Genomic DNA, 19,658 nt, shown 5'->3' on the forward strand with positions numbered 1-19,658 from the left:
TGCAAGTTTTTGACTCTTGTAAATAAAAAAGCCATGTTTGCTAATATTTAAGAAACATGCCAAATAACATACTTTTTGGTCTGTGTAACTCCTCCCACTGCAAGTTTACCCAATTATATTACACCATCCTGGGTTGCCTTGGTGGAAAAAACACAGCACATTTAATTTCTTTTATAAAGGCAATGTGTGCAGCTGAAAATGTGACCTCCGGAAGACAGTAGCAGCCTCCAAAATGAGACACATGCGGTGGTTTTTAATTGAAATATAATACAAATGTTATAATACAAATATAATAATACAAAAATATATAATACAAAATGTAGCTGAGCTGCTTGCATTGTAAAGCTCGTTTGTCAGGCACACTTGCTCCTGTCAATCTGGCAACCTGTACTGGAATACATAGTTCACCTTATAAGTGAGAGCAATTAGAAGAGGACGAATCCAGAACCAGCTCACTTCTCCTTTTTACACATTAGTGTGAATGGAAAATAAATGGACCAGAATTGGATTAAGGAAAATTCATTCCGTTACCTTCATATAATAAAAGAAAAATACACTTTTTTTGTGTGACTCTTTAAATCCAAACAAAGGAATCCTCAAGCGATCATTTAAACAGACAGTTGACTTCAACTAGAGCTATGGCACTCAAAAATAAAAAAAACGTTTATGTTTAAGCAGGTAACATGATCTAAATTTAAGGCATTAGATTCATAAATATGCACAGGCACCTTTCTTTATACAAAACTAAACTTTATTGGCATAAACTAACACCCAACACAAATTCATACAGGTTGTAAAGAAGAGTAAAGAAAGAAAAATAAGAGTGCGAAAGTGTACAGATGTAAAAACCTTGGATTTTGTAAGACCAACCCAAGCGAACCAAAAATAATCAATTTAACCCTTCTAAGGTTAAATTAGGGTTCCATTTAATTTACACCAGTTCAGTGGTAATTTGGAGGCGTTACTTTCGTTCCTTTTGTGACGTGAAGAAACTCCCTCTGTTGAGCTTATGTTCCCACGTGGTTAGCTGTTGGTCAGCTCTTTGTCCTGTGAGGCTTCGAGTGGGGTGGAGTCTGTCGTTTTAAGTTTTGAGGTGCAAAAGGACTAGTCGTGTTGACTTCTGGTTTCGCGGTGCACTAAACTTAACTAGACTCTCAACGATATAGAAAGAAAGAAAGGTTTCGGGGACGGGAATGTCTGAGCTGTGCGACACTCTCTTTCCAGGGACATCAAACATGAACTATCTACAATCTTGTTTAGCTGTGGTAGTGTTAAAGCATTGATTGCTGGGGGATTAAAACCATAATATGACCATGATCGTCTAGTACATCATCAAGCTGCGGGCTGCAGTGAGGACTGTCTGAGTTTACAGCATTTGAAAAACATATTTTGTCATACTGAAAAATACATTTTAAGTTTTGCACATTGCATTTTGTGATGCAGTAGTCAACAGCGGTGCACATTTTGAAAGTACTATACTGTCATAGAAAATGTGCATACTTCGCACAGTAAATCAAATGTAAAAACAGTAAATGATGTGATAAGCCAGTCTAATGGCTGCACAAAATCCATGTTTTCTGAATAGCTTTAAAAAAAAAGGTGTTTTTATGCATGTTTGTGCTTGTTTGATCAGTTCATGCTACATCTGGTCTTTCTTTTATTTCAGGGCCTTTATGAACCAGGAAAACGCCACTGGCTGAAGGTGAAGAAAGACTATTTGAATGAAGGAGCAATGGCGGACACTGCTGACCTTGTGGTGCTTGGAGCTTTCTATGGCAAAGGCTCAAATGGTCAGCATCAGCAATCCAGTCCATATAGTTCTGAATAATAACTCCACTTTTTTTCATGATGTGGAATTATTTTGTTTCAACACAGGTGGAATTATGTCCAGTTTCCTCATGGGTTGCTATGACCCGGAATCCAGGAAGTGGTGCACTGTGACCAAGTGTTCAGGAGGCTTCGACGACGCCATGTTAGACAGGCTGCAGAAAGATTTGGACGTTATTAAAATTGGCAAGGTAAATCTCATCATTTAATCAGTAGTTTTCCCCTTTTGAGATGTATAAAAGTTGCATGACGCAAGTTTCCTGTTTATCTCGCCATCATTGCAGGATCCAAGCAAGATCCCAGGATGGTTGAAGATTGTCAAGAACTATTACCCAGATTTCATTATCCAAGATCCACAAGTAAGACTGAAAAAATCCTCCTCCTAATAAGACCGAAGGGATGCTTAATGTTTATGTGCTTGTAATGTGAAGTGAGTTTGATGAGACTGCGTTAAAAGCCTGGTTACAGTTGAGTGAGAAATCGAAAAACGGCAATGAAGGATCTTTATTGGCTTGTTATCTTTTTAAGTCAGATTAATGTGTTAAATAGGCCATACAACACTCAAGTGTTAAGAGTGGTGTTTGCCATTGTTAAGGAGAATATATCTTTGGTTCAATGCCTACAGAAAGCACCAGTGTGGGAAATCACAGGAGCAGAGTTTTCCAAATCTGAAATGCACACTGCTGATGGCATATCCATCCGATTTCCACGATGCACCCGAATGCGTGATGACAAGGATTGGAAGACGGCCACTAACCTTCAGCAGCTAAAGGTACCTTTAATTATCAAATTATATTTCCATAGACAAATGTATGGATATGGAATCTTTATTAAAATTATTTGTAATTTTATTATTATATGTACAGTGCTCAGCATAGAGTTTTTTTTTCTTACAGTGAAGATGCTTAAAGCACAGTTTGTTTCATATTTTGTTCTATTGTATTTATTTCCCTTTCCTTATTTACAGGGAGGAAAATAACTGTATATATACAGTTGAATTCAGAATTATTAGCCATTCTGAATTATTAGCGGCCCTTAATATTTTCCCCCAATTTCTGTTTAACAGAAAAAGATTTTTTTCAACACCTTTCTAAACGTAATAGTTTTAATAGCTCATTTCTAATAACTGATTTCTTTTATCTTTGCTATAATGACAGTAAATAATATTTGACTACATATTTTTCAAGATTCAATTCACCTTTTACAATGTAGATTGTGTCAAAGCAGCTTCACATAAAAGGTCTTAGTAAATTGGAACAGTGTCAGTTTAGTTTGTAGTGTTTAAGTTCAGTTCAGTTTATAAAATCACTACTGAGAGTCCAAACACTGAAGAGCAAATCCAACGATGCGCAGAAGATACAGGCATTCAGCTTAAAGTGCAATTTAAAGGCTTAATTAGCCAAGTTAGGGTAGTTAGGCAAGTCATTGTATAGCAGTAGTTTCTTCTGCCCTACAAAATTGTATATATTTTTTGTTTCTCTTGATTATTGCTATTTTTTGAGAATTTTATTTAACATTGTTCCCTAACATATAAATTTGGGCTAGTAATTTTGAACCATTATCATGTTATTTTGTTATATTAGTTTCAGATTTGGCTTCAGTACTGACTAATCTAATGTATATGCACAAATATACCATTGTAAAGCATCCTATTGAAATTATCAATTTAAATGAGATTTGTGTCACTTCATTTTTTTTTTTTTTGTCATGTTGTATCCATGTTAATGTCTGCTTCCAAGACATTAGAAACAGGCGTCTTCTTTTAGCCTCCTAATTTGATGTTACCGCTGCTTCTGTGTACTGGTTGTTACGGAAGGTTATAAGAAGAAAAATAAAACATGCTCCAAATATCTAATCAGATAAGAGGAACCGAAAAGCAAAAGGTGTTTACGACATCACAGAAAAGGTAGCATTTAAAGGCTTAAAACCACTGTTTCTCGATTCTAAGACTGTATTTGCACTCAATTGACTAGTAGTCGCAGGCAAATTAAACTTTAGTAACAAGGCAGCACTGGCCCGATCAGGGGTGCGTTTCTGAAAGCCATCCTTAGCTTCAACTAAGGTCGCAAAGTTGCATCATTACAAACATAGTTCGTTGATTTGGTGTTTCGCAAATCCATTGTTCCAACAAACATTCGCAAACTTCCTCACAAACTTTTACGCTTGCAATTACAGCTCTTGAGCAGTTCCTGGTTGTGTTCTATTTCCGGTTATCCCTGCTATGCCCTATTCGTTTAGAACTTCCCTACATTTAGCATTCCAACATTTGGAATTATGGAAATGTAAGAAATCTTTGACTTTTGTTTTTCAGGAGCTGTATCGCATCTCAAAGGAGAATTGTGATTTTGAGGTGACCGCTGGTCCGTCCAAAGCGAGCCAAAATGACAAGAGCTCCTCAGGAGGCGAGAGCGGAGGAAGCTCTCCATCTGCATCTCGCGGAGCGTCCACACCTAACAAACCCAGTAAGCAACAAGAGCTTATGGAGAACAGATTTTGTTTGGTCTGTGGCAATCATAAAAATACCATTAATGTTCTCTAATTGTTCTGTAATTGTTCAGAAAATGGTCATACCCCCAAAGCAAAGGCTGTAAAAACAGAATCATCTGCTCCGGCAGTTAAGAGGAAACTACCAGCTGAGAAACAAGATGTTAAGAAGGTTTGTGATCTGATAACACGTATGTGTACACCATATGTGCAGCATTGATTGGGGGTCGCTAAGATGTTTTTACACTTATGTTCACCAAAGATCAAAAGTAAAACAAAAGTAATATTGTGACATTACAATTTAAATGTATGAAAAATGTAAAAAAAAAAAGTTGCAGTCTCAATGATCAGCTCTTATGTAGAGCCAGTGAAAAAACAAATGCATGTACACAATACTAAACTAACTGAGACTTGACATGGCATCTGCGTGTTGCTTGCTTCTATTGTATAAAGGTGTCCCCTAAATGAAAATATAAACATGAAAAGTCATTTCAGTGATGCTAAAGCTACATTTTCAGTCTTAAGTGTCACATTATCCTCCTTGTGGATAATATTATAATATTATATGATTATATTTTTGTCAAAAGGCTTAAAAAGGCATAATGTCTGACATCAGTTTACTGAAAAAATAATTTTCTTAGAACCGCAGTGTGTCTGAACAAAGGCTTAGTCTGTCATGCTCGTTCTTCCGCTTTTGGTTCATCTCCGAAAGTCTTGTGATCATGTTCTATTTCAGATAAAAACAGAACCGGTTCACAGCAATGGTCAAAGCAAATTGAAGAGCGTTCCAACAACCGACCCGAAGCAAGAAAAGGTTTGTTTTACCTCTTTTGGTGGTTCAAAGCGTTTTATTGAAGTGACAGATCACCTAAAAAGCTTTTACCTTCATGTTGTTCCATAACTCTACGAATTACTTTGGTTTGTAGCTATTTTGGTCTATACAAGGAAAGTCTATGGCACAGATGTCAAACTCCAGCTCTGCACACACAGTTTAGTTCCAACCCTAATTAAACACACCTCATCAAACTAATTAAATCCTTCAGGCTTGTTTAAAACCTACAGGTAAAGCTGCGGTCACACTGGACTTTTCTCCCCATAGACTTTTCTCCCCATTCATAAGCACGCGAATGCGCCAGACTGGAAACGCAAGGTCGTGTGTCAAGTTTCACAGATCGCTGTGTTGGAAACTTCACGCTTGGTGAACTCTGACCTTCGAAATCAGACCAATTGAGGATCAAAACATGACCTCTCTGGACAGGAATTTAAAATATGGACCCAATCGCTTGCTTTTTTAAATGTCTAATCATCTTGTTAAATCCTGCCCCATTTCGCAGTGCCGTACAACAGAATTTTGCACGCACAAACTCTAGTGTGACCGAGGCATGAAGCTGCAGTCACACTGGACTTTTCTCCCCATAGACTTCCATTCATACGCACGCGAATGCGTCAGACCGGAAACGCAAGCTAGTGCGGCAAGTTTCGTGGTTTGCTGCATTGGAAGGTTCAAGCGTGGTGATCTCTCACCTGCGAAATCACATCACATGATTGTGTGAGACCAATCGAAGATCAAAACATGACCTCTCTGGACAGGAACTTAAAACATGGACCAATTACTCGCTTTTTTTAAATGTCTAATAATCTTGTTTAATCCCACCCATTTTCACAGCGCCATACAGCAGAATTTCGCACGCACAAACTCTTGTGCGACTGCAGCATAAGTGTGTTAGAGCAGGGTTGAAACTAAACTGTGCAGAACTGCAGCCCTCCAGGAACTGAGTCTATGGTTTTTAAAACAACATTGGCCTCCATTCATTCTCATTGTAAGAAACATGACTTTTTTGATTAGAATTTTCAAGTAAAGGTTGGTAAATTTATTTATACCAATATGATTTCATTTATTGAACTGTCCAAAAGTGTTGAATATTTCCAATCTTAGCCAAACACTAGAATACACAAGACGTGTCACTCGTATAGGTTTGAATGGGGAAAAGTGTAATGTTGATGTGGTGAATGAAGCCCCGACTTCTAGTACATGAGCCAATTAGCAATTGCTATAGACTGGCGATTCTCTGGGAGAGGGGCTGGTACCAGACAACCAGACGTGAGTTACTACAGATTTTGTGTGATTTGAACATTTAGAAATAAAACTAAAGAGACAGTTGTTGTTTAATTTTATTGGTGCTTCCTAATATGAAATTTAATCGTAAGCTTAGCAAGCTATTTAAGAGAATTTGATGTTTCCCCATTCAGACAGAATGCCCGAGCACACTACCAATGACTAAATAACTTGCCTTAAAAGGACTTAGCTTAACCGTAAATGGCTAATAAGTTGTTCTTGTTTTTTTTGTCTGTTGAACGGAATATATATTTTGATGAATGTTGGAAATTGGTAGCCATTGACTTGGACACATAATAAGAAAAAATACTACAAAATCAATGGCTACTGGTTTCCAACGTTTCTTGAGTTTCTGTGTGTTCAACAAAAGAAAGTTTATTATATTTGGGGTTGTGTTACAGAATGCCATCATGCTTGGTTTGAATATTTTTTATGTTACTACAACCTTTTTACAACTCAATTACTTCCAGGGGTCTGTTCTTCGTACGTGGATTACTCAATTAGCTGGATTTGGTTATTGACGATTTGACTCGGTCCAGGATCGTTTCGTTCTTCAAAACTCTTCTGAGAGTTGTTGTCATAGCAACAGTTCTGGTAGGGAGCAGGTTTATTTAATGTAAACAGGATAAGATCGGGTCTTTTTAAGCAAAAGTAATACTGAAAGTATGTACCAAATTCCGATATTTTCTTACAGTAGTAATCTATAGATTATATACGCTTGGGAAAAAAAGAAAAATAGTTTTTAAAAAAAGTTTATATATATACACATTTATAATAATTAATAATGTTTCTGTGTGGAGTTTGCATGTTCTCCCTGCGTTTGCGTGGTTTTCCTCCGGGTGCTCTGTTTTCCCCCACAGTCCAAAGACATGTGGTACAGGTGAATTGGGAAGGCTAAATTGTCCGTAGTGTATTAGTGTGAGTGTGTATGGATGTTTTCCAGAGATGGGTTGCGGCTGGAAGGGCATCAGCTGCGTAAAACCTGCTGGATAAGTTGGCAGTTCATTCTGCTGGGGTGACCCCGGATTAATAAAGGGACTAAGCCGAAAAGAAAATGAATGAATAATTAATAATATTTAATATTAAAATACATATAAGTTTAAAAACATGTATAAATATAACTTAGTATAAAAGTACAAAAACTGGGTGGTTCTCCCCAAGGGGATCAAAGAGAACATTATTAATATGAATTTTTTAGATACAAATGTGTACTATTTAAAGATACCCATCTAGCTCTAGTACAATTTCTGTAAAAATCGTTGATCCATTTAGGCGAAACTACAAGCTTTACGTGTTTATATCAGTTTTATATCTCCTAAATGTGAATTTTGTGACTGTTTTGGTGCGCACTAGCTTATAGACATCCTAAAAACTAACAATACTGATACTAACATCTAAAAAACTTCATGGGACCTTTAATAAAATGAGATGTGATCAACCAAATTTCAAGTAGGTGGTCTATAGTTGTTTAATAACATGAGCTTTAGGACATTGTGCACAGCTTTCATAGGAACACAACGGTAGGCACTTAAAATTTCTCCTCTAAAACCTTGTCGTCTTCCTGCAGACACTACTGGACATTTTCACCGGAGTAAAGCTCTACCTCCCTGAATCGGTGAAAGACTTTGAGAAGCTCCGACGCTACTTCCTAGCATACGATGGAGACTTGGTGCCCGAGTATGACTCTGCTTCAGCCACACACACGCTAGGACAGCCAGAGGACGGCAGTTCAGCCCAGAAGGTCACCTCCAACTGGATCTGGGAATGCATCCGGAAAAGGAGGGTGGTTCCTCCCTGCTGAACAAACCACACAAAGAGACTGCTGGAAGGACACTAGCACAAAGCTCAGGTTTGCTGTTCTCTAACAAGCAACACCAATATATTAAAGACCCCCATAGCTTCTGCAATACCGTGGTCACACATGACAAACCGTGTTGAATGAACTTTTTCAAAAGTTAGCTTCTGAATAATTTTGTGTTGGATTTACCTCATTGTGGTATTAGTTTCTTTTGCTTTAAGTGTTGGTTTTGACACGGCAACGTTTCTCAAGATGGCTTCTCATATTTATGATTTTAACCGTTTTGGTGTCATTGATTGACTAATGCTGCCATATTCGTCACTAAAGTCAATATGCGTAATGATTTCATGGTGCTAGTGTCATTTATTTGTTTTGATGAGGATCGGGTGTGTGGAGTGTGCTCTCGAGCGCAGGACGAGTGATTAACAATACGATAGTAACAGCCATGATTGCGAAATGAATAATTGTGTAGAGTAAATTGGGTAAGAGCCCTCTTGCTAAGTAATGGTAGTTGTGTGTATTTTCAGCTGTTCCTGTTATTACAATTAAAACAAGCCTTTTTATGCACAAAGACGTTGATTTGTGCCTGAATGACGTTGGTTGAGCACGCAACAGGGAACCTTATTTCCAGAGTGATTATATGAGTGTCTGTAGAACACGACGTTAATTTTCATCATTGTTTTTTTTCCTTGTCTAATCAGTAAGCTGCATTTTTAGACTTATACTGACACATAGAGGTGAGATTGAGCATAAAGAAAACATTTGTTTTTACACTGAAAAAATTGTCAGAAGGTGCTTTTTTTTCTGTTGGTACTAAGAAAGACCTCCCTTTTGTTTTTTTGGTTTTTTTGAAGTCATGAATTTCATGTAGGAAATATTAAGGTGCCAACATTATGTAAGAGATTTTAATAAAAAAAACAATGTAAGGCGTTTGTGATTTCATTTATGACATCTACAAAGAAGTTAATTCAAAGGCTTACTTAAGTTATAGCTTGTCATTGACCACTACAGAAATCATATACACATTTACAATAACTCATATATATTAATATAGCAATTAATATCATCCCTGAAACCATTAAGCTTTTACTAATCTAATTTCCTTTTGCCTGAAATGCTCGTCGTCCTCTCTTCGGACCAATGGCAAAGATCAAACTCCTTTGTCGTATGACATGCCTAAAGATACAACAAATAAAAACAGTAAATGGTAATGTTCAGTCAAAGTAAACTTGTATCAGTTTGTTGTTGAAGCACCTGTCGTGATGATTTAGTCAGCGTGGCTGTGCGTAAGGAGGAGGTCTCCTCGTTCTCCACTTTCTGCAGGAGTAGGCGTGTGCGTGGCACATGGCTCCATGACTGGCCTAGTCCAGCCTTCACTTGGCCATTTCCGTCTTTGGTCACATGGTTCGTCACCTTCAAATCAAAGATTTTAACATTAGTACTTATTAATTTTCTCAAATTTTGATGCAATACACTACATATCTATTCTGTACTAGTGTTATATTCTATTATAGAGATTTGTTCCCTAAATTTCTATATAAAACAGAGCTGCTTTTTGTTCGGTATTCTCATTATAAATCAAACGGGCCATTTAAATTCTGATGTATCATGTAGACTAAAATATAACAAAAAAAATCAGAACACACTCTTTCTGTCCTGTTTAGTCCAGACTAAAATGAAACCAATGTTTGGAAAAATAGTCATCGTTGTTTGAGGGCTATTTTAACACAGGGTGTCCGCAGAGTTTTAAAAAGTATTAAACGATGATAAATTAATTATGAGATTATTAAGACCCTTAAAAGGTATTAAAAATCTTAAACACATTGTTATGAGGGCTTCAATTTTGTTCAAGCGTTTGTCCAAAGTGTTTGACTCCAAAAAAGCATAAATATATGTATTTTCCTAGTAATATTAACAATGGCGTGCTCGATCCACACGGCCAAGCTCCTCCATCCGGGTGATGTGATGGTAATGTGTCGCTCCACACATGTAGCGAAACAGATGGGAAAATGTAAGGTTGCGTACTCCTGGTTTGAGAGACAAGTTTAAACAGTGGCTGAAGCCTGTCGCTGAAAACAACCGCGTAATTTATTCTTTTAAGCTTTGTTTCTTTCGAGCTTATCTGAGTACTATTGCATGGTTATGCTTCATTAATTTATTTAACTGCAACTGTTTATTAAGTTAAAGGTTTGATACTGATTACAACTTGAAGTGGTGACGAGGTCTTAAAATATTCTGAGAAGGTATTTAAGTCTTAAAAAGGTATTGAAATTATCATTAGGATTCCTGCACATACCCTGTAACATGTTGATTAAAATGATGCCACTGTGTGTGTCTGTGTAAGCAGAGTGAATGTTCATGATAACAGATGTGCATCTGTTAGAAGTTTTCCAACTGATGTAATGCAAGTTGTGATAACATCACATGATGCAGATCCCACACAGTGGACAGAGCAGGATTTATTATTTAACTGGATCAGCAGATTGCCTTTTTTATGATTTCCATCTAGTTGGCAACATTTTACGGCATAATGAGATAAATGACATGAGGCCATTTGGTTTGTTTAATAATCTAACAAAGTATAGATCTGTTCTGTTGGAACTTACGGAACCTTAAATAATTTCTTTTGTGATCTGGTGCTATATAAAGAAAATAAAATTAATAACTTGACTTTCAAATTATTAGCCTCCCTAATGCCAAGTTCAGACTGCATGATTTTACCCCTAATTTTGGGAAAGCCCATGTGGGGCCCACCTGGGATTGCCTGTGTGGGGCCCACCTAGACACCTACTTGTGACACTCATAAGCAACCTATATGGGATTGATTTTGTTTGTCCTTGTCTAACATGTTTAATTGTGATGCTTATGGGTTTGCCGATGTGGGGCCCACCTAGACACCTACTTGTGACACTCATAAGCAACCAATATGGGATTGATTGTGTTTGTCCATATCTAGCATGTTTAATTGTGATGCTTATACTGGATCTGCTTGGGTTTGGCTATGAGGCATCTAAAACCATGGCAGAACCCTGTTTTTTGGTAACAGTTTTGAATTATCATGTAATAATGTAATTTTTTTAAATGCACACAGATTCAAAGTTCCCGAATTCTTCAGGTATTTTTTACAACTGCAGAGTATTTGGGCCATTTCTTTAATAAATGAACCTGTACAGGACAAAGATGACAAAAAGGACAGAGACAAAGTTGTTGGCGATTCTTCCTATTGCAAAGTCATGTAGTGTGAAACCCCCTGTCGCTAATCCATCCTACAGTGTAATCACAACAGCGACAGAATGCTACCTCAGGTAGTCATGCAGTGCGAAAACATCTGTGACGCAACTACTTTGAAAATCGTGCAGTCTGAACTCGCCATAATGCAATGTTAGGGTAAACAATGTTTTTAACATGTCTAGCAGTGTTTATTCATAGACTTTTACCTTATCTAGAAACAACGATTTTAATAACTACATAATAGCTGCTTTTCCACTATCATGCCAAACATTTATAGAACAGTCACATATAGTTCCAGTTGTATTACAAACCATTTCCTCCACAGAATTCTGGGCATGGTTAGTCAACCGTGCTGGACTGGTCAACACCTCTCACTTTCTCCATGCAATTTATTCATTTCATTTTATTTTTTTTTACAACCAAGTAAAAATAAAAGAAGAAGACTGCAAAACATAAATATCCTTAAGACTTATGACATTTTAAGACCAATATGAATGAAGTTTTTGACTTATACAGGGCTAAATGCTAAGGATTTGTTTTTCGAATATCCCAGTTGGAAAGATTTTCACTTGCTCTATCAAAAAATGTATTAATTTAATAATGCAATAATAATAATTTTGTTTAAACATTTTTTTAATTAATTTTCAAAAGTATCCATTCACAAACTCTATAACCCTTACCAAGAATCAAACAAAACATAGCAGTCTAATAATTTAATAATGAAAACTACAGGTCAGGTCGGTATCCTCAGCAGTAAAGACATGGAGAAGATTTAAGTAAATGTTACCGTAAGGAAAGTAGTTAAATGCTATTTTTAAATAAAAAGTTTTGAGATGGATTGTTGGTGATTGTATGGGTGTTAATGGCCAGATTGGGTAGCTATACATAAACAAAGGAAATTTAAGACCTGTTAAAAAACATTTAAGACCTACAACACAACATTTCGATAGATTTAAGACCCAGCAGATACCCTGGTAATCCAGTTTACATCACCAAGGCAATGGCTGATGCATTTGTATTGCATTTCAAAACGCACGGTCATCAGCATCACCATGGAAAATGAAACTGTATCCATACTGACTTGTCCTGATTGGCACATAATGGAACGGTTAATTAAATAGAATCGCTTGCCCTGATAGTGGAAAAGTGGCTAATGTTACCAAATTTTCCATAAGAGTAAATAAAAGAAGGTTTATACCAGTACAGCGACGTTACAATCTTTGGCGATCATCTTCAACTCCCCAGCAACTTGCATAAGCAGCGACATACCTGGTGTAAAGCAGCAGGTATGAGACATCTGATGCATAAGCTCAAATATTACAACATTATGCAATACTATAAACAAATACCCTCATTCTGCTTCCCTCCAAGGATGGGTGAGAGCACAGCAGAGACTGAATCCACCATCAGTGCTTTGACTGATCCGCCTCCAACAGACGTCTGAGGCACAGTCAAGGATTACAAAAAACATTTATCAATAGTCTTTCATATAGAACCGTACCTACCTTCTGAAGGCCAGTCGATCTCAGGTTTTGAAGACATGCGAGCAGAGAGAAGACATCAAATACTCGGAACACCTTGATTTTTTGAAGTGCCTCCATCTGTTTATTGAAAAGAAAAACAACAGTGCTACAGTCAGGTTCTGGAAATTAATACGACATTCATTTTCTCCATTGGAATCTCATTGTTATGGATAAGTTCTAAACATTTAAATTGATGGTATATTCTTTTATTGATCCTATTCGTTCACATGACTTACATTCATTATTACTTTTTAAAGAATCATGTTGGGAAGGTCGGAAAACTACATTTACCAACAATGCTATACAGAAATTTCCACCAATCAGAATTGAAGCCAAACTCCCATGAAGTCAGCCTTCCTCTGCTTTCATAACTCTTAATTTGTATATAGCACCATTTTTACCAGATTAATTTTAGATGAGGAAACTATTTCTATACATATCAACAACTTGATGATAGTAATAATTTAGCATTTCTCCATTGTTTTATTGGTTTATTTCCTTGCATTTTTCCAAATACATTCATGCTTCAAATCGAAGTCTAACATTGTGAGGTTTAAAGGAAAATTCTTGCTTTAGAGTTGGATGAGCTTAATGCCATTTATGGCATAATCTTGATTTTCCACAACAAAAATTTGAGATTGCACCAGTCTGGATTTTTTTTTAATGTTTATTTTTTATTTGTAAGCAAATTGTCCAATTCAACTTTTATTGATCTTACTGTATTTTCATAAATGATTATTAATTAAACTATAAATATCGAAATATACTAAAAAGTATAAAATCATGGTCTCACACAAAACAAAATAAAAAAAGCTATTTTTCAGTAAGTAGCACATATAAAAACAGTAATATAGCACAAGTATTTGCTAAAACTAAAAAGGTACAATTAAAAATTTTTAAAAAGTGTGAATGGTGTCGCACACCGGATGCGTCGCTCAGTGACGCGCCGTGCCATGTAGTGTTATTTTAGAATTTTAAACATAGATTTCTATCAGGGTACGCACACCGGCTCTGCAAGTCGGTGGCTGTCTGCAGCACCCAGCTACGACTCCGTACACTGTTCATATTTCTACCGTGCCAGAGCGCCATCTGAATAGTTTCATTTTAAATAACTTTCGAAATGTGCACGTATGGTGTGCAATACGTCCAACTGCCATGTGCGCCGTGTCGCGTCGCATCTGGTGTGCGACCCACTTGAAGATGTTTAAATCCATTTTAGTTGTTTGTGTTAAATGTTTTTTTTTTTGTGTTAAATGTTTTTTATTTGTTCTATATTGTTTGTTTTATATTTATATTGATCTTACTGTATTTTTCAGTTATAAATCATTAATTAGACTCAAAATATACTAAAAAAACTAAATCATGGTCTCTTAAAAAAGCTATTTTTAGTTAATAGCACATATAAAAATTATAATATAGCATAAGCCATTGCTAACAAAACATTTCAATAAGAGTAAATGGGTCACTTAAACTAACAAAAGATGTTTTAATCCATTTTAGCTGTTTTAGAGTTAAATGTTTGTTTTTGTTTTTTATCTAGATTTTTTTTTTTAAATTAAGCTAATTGTCTAATTCCAATTTATATTGATCATACTGTATTTTTCAGTAAACACAGTAATATAGCATAAGTATTTGCTAAAACTGAAGTAAAACTTTTTTTTTAAATACAAATAAAAGAAGTTTAAAACATTTTATTTGTTTAAGTGTCAAAAATAACTTTATATAGAAATGGCTGAACAGTGATTTTACGTTACACACAAATTTACGTTATGTGGTGAATATGGGAATATGGGAAAACCTGGTAACATTAGCCACTTTTCCACTATCAGGACAAGTGGTTCTCTTTGCTTAACCATTCCAATTCTGTGCCGATTTGGACTAGTCAGCATGGATACAGTTTCATTTTCCATACTAGTGCTGATGACCGAGCTTTTTGGAATGCTATACAAATGCGCCAACCATTACCTTGGTGATGGAAACCACAATTCGGATGAACATCAGATATTTCTGTTTTAGAGATGGCTTTTCTTATATTTACTTGGTTGAATAACAAAAAAAAGGAGAAAGTGGGTGGTGATGACAAGTCCAGCATGGAAATACAGCTGTAACCAGACCTGACTGTTCTTAGAAATGTTCGACGTGTTAGTAGAAAATTGTAGGTTTTACTGTTTGGCTTCATTTACTTCCATTGTAAGGTCATCTCAATCATTGACATGTGACAAATCTCCCTTTACATATTTGAAAAAACAAAATAGCAACTACTAATAAATTTCTCTTTAATCACCTGCTCCTGCTCATTAGGGGTCTTGGTTTGTAGCATCTGAAGCAGTCGGTTGGCACACATACCACCCTTTGTGTCAATATAAACCACGGTTTGCTTCAGCTGGTGTGATATATTAACTGCAACACTAAAACACACCTGCAAACGAGACACACATAGCATTATTGAATGAACACCCACGGATTTGCCCACCCAAACATAGCAGGTAATAAAAGCAAGGGTGGACTTTGACATTAGGGCAGTAGGGCAAGACCAAGCAAATGAGGACTCTTTCCAGGACAAAAGGTCACCTGTGTTTTCCCGCTCCCAGGACTTCCTGTAAGCTCAGTTATTTCCCCCGTGTACAGCCCAGAATCCAACAACTTGTCCAAACTGAAGACAAGACAGCACATTTTTGCACACAGCTTTAGTGAGAAAGAAAATACAGACAATTTTTTTTGGAAAGAAACTGTAACATTTATTAAATTATACATTTTAATTTTAAATAATTGCTTCTGTTTAATGTGTTTTTAATGTGATGACAGCTACATTTTTACTCCAGACTTCAGTCACATGATTCTTGTTGTCAAATCACTGCGGTTTAAAATGTTTGTGCAAATCAAATCATTTGTTTTAATTTTTCGTTGCATTTTATTATTTATATTTATTCTGGTTAATTCAGTTATTGATTAAAAATAATAATACTGGGCCTAAGCCTTCAAACTGTTTTTACACAATTTAGATATTATAATGTAATAAATAAATAGATAGATAGACAGACAGACCCATAGATAGATAGATAGATAGATAGATAGATAGATAGATAGATAGATAGATAGATAGATAGATAGATAGATAGATAGATAGATAGATAGATAGATAGATAGATAGATAGATAAACACATATATAGATTTATAGACATACAGACAGACAGACCCATAGATGGATAAATAGACCCAGATAGATATAGACCCATAGATAGATGGTTAGATATACCAGTAGATGGATAGACAGACAGACAGACAGACAGACCCATAGATAAATAGACCCAGATAGATAGATAGACAGAGAGATAGATACACCGATATAGATTTATAGACAGACAGACCCATAGATTGATTTATAGACAGACAGACAGACCCATGGATGGTTAGACAGACAGACAGACCCATAGATAGACTGACCGACCGACCGACCCATGGATAGACAGACAGATCGATAGATACGCTGATAAATTTATAGACAGACAGACCCATAGATAGACGGACAGACAGATAAACCCATAGATAGATGGATAGATAGACAGACACCTATAGATAGATACACCCATAGATAGATGGATAGACCCATAGATAGACTAGTATTTAAAATTGTTCTCTTTTGCTTACTAGGGCAGAATATATTTAATCCATAATCAAAAACAAAACATTAACATTATTAAATAATACATTTACGTTTCCATTTTAAAAAATATTCAACAATTTAATTTATTCCTGTGATGGCGAAGCTGAATATTTACTGGCATCTTTAGTGTGACAGAAATAAAAGTGTCACTCTCAGAAATTAATACTTATATTGTAACTCTCTGCTGTAACTATCATCCTCCAAAGAATATCCTCAATTTATATACTACAATACATACTGCATTTCGTTGCCTTGTACTTGTACATGTGTGATGACAATAAATTGAATCTAATCTAAAATAAGTCATATTATAAATCATCCAAATACACAGAGCATGTATATTAAAAATGCATAATACATTGGTTCTCTGCAGTTAAGCTTTCTAAATAAAATTAATTTTCATTTCTGATCAAACTTATAACATGCTTATATTTTTTGTAATTATAATATAAATACTCATATGTATACCCCTATTAATACTTTCCATATTGTATATATTCATTCATGTTGGTTTGTGTGTGTCTCTCTCTCTCTCTCTCTCTCTCTCTCTCTCTCTCTCACTCACTCACTCACTCACTCACTCAGTGTGTGTGTGTCTGTGTTTGTTTGTGTGTGTGTCTGAGTTTGTTTGTTTGTGTGTGTGTGTGTGTGTATGACCTGGGACTGCCAGTAGACAGAATTGCAGTAGAGCTCAAGAGCTCCTCATAGAGATCAGCGCCAGAGATGGGATAAGCAGTGTACTGAGCCAAAAGCACACGTCGGACAGCTACTAGAGCCTGAAAGATCACACACACAGTATTTAGTTAACACTGTTTAATGTAGTTCCTCTGTGAAGAATAGTGGTAAATAAAGGCGAGGCCCGATTAGGCAGTAGCTGAAGTAGCTGTCAGACTGAAAAAAACAAAAGTAATTTCACAAACCTTGTAAGACAACGAACACTTTTGCGCAAGTTCTTCTGGATTCCATGAGACAAAGTCTTCAACTACGAGAATCAAACATGTATTAATATAAGACAATGAGCCAAAATACCATGCTGAAGTAAAGCGTATTAATCCCTGTGTAGTGTTTAAACAGTAATAATGGATGGTCTTGTCATCATCTATTCATGTATCTTAAAATCATACATTTTTTGGGGGGGAACAACACAATGTGAAATTCTGCTGAATAGTCATACTGGGTGTAATTACTGACTAGTTACTGTAATTAAATTATTTATCTGCTAAAAAAAACGTAAGGGATTGCTTTTCATTTTAGATCATTTAATTAGTTGTAATGTACTTAAACACTGTACATACATTTAACAGTATAAATCAATTCAGAGAAGCAGAGTAAATGTATTTTTGCTATACTGATATATTCATAATAATTATATTTTTTCAATTAAACGGGGTGACATTTATCAAGAAAATTGCACATGCTTAAGAAAAAAAGCTCATGATAATGTATGGTATAAATTCAGATGCAGAGAAATGCTAAAGAAACAATCCGAGTAAGAAATTAGGGCTGGGAGATTTGGCATAAAATCAATTCGATTCCTCGATTAATTGAACATTTTAACTTGGTTACGATTAATGGACGATTATTTTATTTATTTATTTTATTATTTTTTTTCCCTCATAGGTTTTGTACAGTACATAGTCACATCACAAGTGACATATTTATGCATTACATAACTGAAGGAAACACACTATCTATTATCTATGATTATTTATTGAACAACAATGTTGAACAACTGAAATTAAAATGCACACTGCCTAAAACAAACAGTCTCTTTTTTTCTTATATAAAAAAAAGTGAAACCAAATAACTTGCTCTTTTGGAAACAAAATTAATTATTTTCAATGTTTTCAAAAGTAGAAAATATCATTTTCAATGTAAATAATTTTATTGTAATAGGAAATATGCCATCACAAGGCATCTTTGGTGCAGCTTCCAACCATCGTCAATGTAATGCAAACCTGCAACATGTAGTTACATTTTAGAGAGGTGCGCGGGTATTCGACCATGCGAAAGCTGTGCTGGACCATACCCGTGCATTTGATGCAGAAGTATAAATCAGCCTTAACAGAGTGGGGTCACGTAACCACACGCTGTAAGGAAAGTAATTGAAAAAATTGACCTGGAAAATAATTTGATTGATTATTTTTCGATTAATCGCCCATTTGAGGTTCAAATTCAAATGCAGTACCTACTTTGTAGTAGGCAGTTTCAGACACAGCTAGAATCCTACCATTTTTTTATGCATTTTTTTTAAAGGTAACTGTAGGTGTAGGTAATACAGTGAATTGTCAATTGCAGAGCCCCTCTAATAAAAAAAGAAAGCAAAAAAAACAAGTTCTGAAAGACATCAAGCCTCAGCCAGGTAATAAAAGGTAACGCAGAAGTAACTCAAAAGTAACGTAACGCATTACTTACCATAAAAAGTAACTAATTAATGCAACTAGTTACTTTTTGGGGGAGTAACTCAATATTGTAATGCATTACTTCCAAAAGTAACTTTCCCTAACACTGACTGTTGTAGAAACGTTAGCACCCATAAGAACAATCGCAGTATTACTGTAGTATTTCTCATTAGTACATTAAGAATAATGACATTAACTAAAACCACGTGTTCCTATAAATGTGATGTTCAAAATTAACACCTGTTCTGATATCCTCCGTCTGTAAAGCCTTAATGAAGTCCTCATTTATTCCAGGGCAGATTCCTTCCCTCAAGACCACCATGACTCCCTGGATAGAGATTTAGAACACAACCAATAACGTTAGCTGTGTTATCAAACAGAGCTAATAACAACGCTACGTTAAACATCTTTAAAAAAAAACACATTTTCTCACCAGATGGCTAGAAAGCCCATCAGCACACACTTATCTTGAGGTCTTCTGGGTGTCTTTTCATCCCGAGAATCATATTCAAGGCTTCATATTAGCGCCCGCCACATTTTCAACACCAGCCGAGCGATCAGCGTAACTGACAGAAGAACCATCCAATCACAGCATTTGTAATGTTACATGAG

General features: G+C 35.8%; 2 protein-coding genes across 2 annotated transcripts in view; one reads left to right on the forward strand and one right to left on the reverse strand.

The window, feature by feature from the left end:
- Window positions 1–8,898, forward strand: part of lig3 (ligase III, DNA, ATP-dependent) — a 25,943-nt gene extending 17,045 nt beyond the window's left edge. The window contains exons 14-21 of the mRNA XM_056458616.1: window positions 1,667–1,790; window positions 1,876–2,018; window positions 2,112–2,186; window positions 2,453–2,599; window positions 4,139–4,289; window positions 4,386–4,483; window positions 5,048–5,125; window positions 7,995–8,898. Coding sequence (XP_056314591.1) covers window positions 1,667–1,790; window positions 1,876–2,018; window positions 2,112–2,186; window positions 2,453–2,599; window positions 4,139–4,289; window positions 4,386–4,483; window positions 5,048–5,125; window positions 7,995–8,228 — 1,050 coding nt within the window. The 3' untranslated portion in view covers window positions 8,229–8,898. The remainder of the gene's footprint in view (window positions 1–1,666; window positions 1,791–1,875; window positions 2,019–2,111; window positions 2,187–2,452; window positions 2,600–4,138; window positions 4,290–4,385; window positions 4,484–5,047; window positions 5,126–7,994) is intronic.
- Window positions 8,899–9,151: 253 nt separating this feature from the next.
- On the reverse strand, window positions 9,152–19,599 carry rad51d (RAD51 paralog D). Its single transcript, XM_056458617.1, has 11 exons — window positions 19,480–19,599; window positions 19,287–19,374; window positions 17,565–17,626; window positions 17,302–17,420; window positions 15,551–15,632; window positions 15,264–15,398; window positions 12,962–13,057; window positions 12,806–12,896; window positions 12,655–12,725; window positions 9,480–9,638; window positions 9,152–9,401 (listed from the first exon to the last, which is right to left on the reverse strand). The coding sequence occupies exons 2-11, from the start codon at window positions 19,366–19,368 to the stop codon at window positions 9,315–9,317; spliced, it is 984 nt and encodes a 327-aa protein (XP_056314592.1). The 5' UTR covers window positions 19,369–19,374; window positions 19,480–19,599; the 3' UTR covers window positions 9,152–9,314.
- Between the last annotated feature and the right edge of the window lie 59 nt (window positions 19,600–19,658).

Source organism: Danio aesculapii, chromosome 5 (genome assembly GCF_903798145.1).
Source record: "Danio aesculapii chromosome 5, fDanAes4.1, whole genome shotgun sequence".
In the NCBI taxonomy this organism is placed as follows: domain Eukaryota; kingdom Metazoa; phylum Chordata; class Actinopteri; order Cypriniformes; family Danionidae; genus Danio; species Danio aesculapii.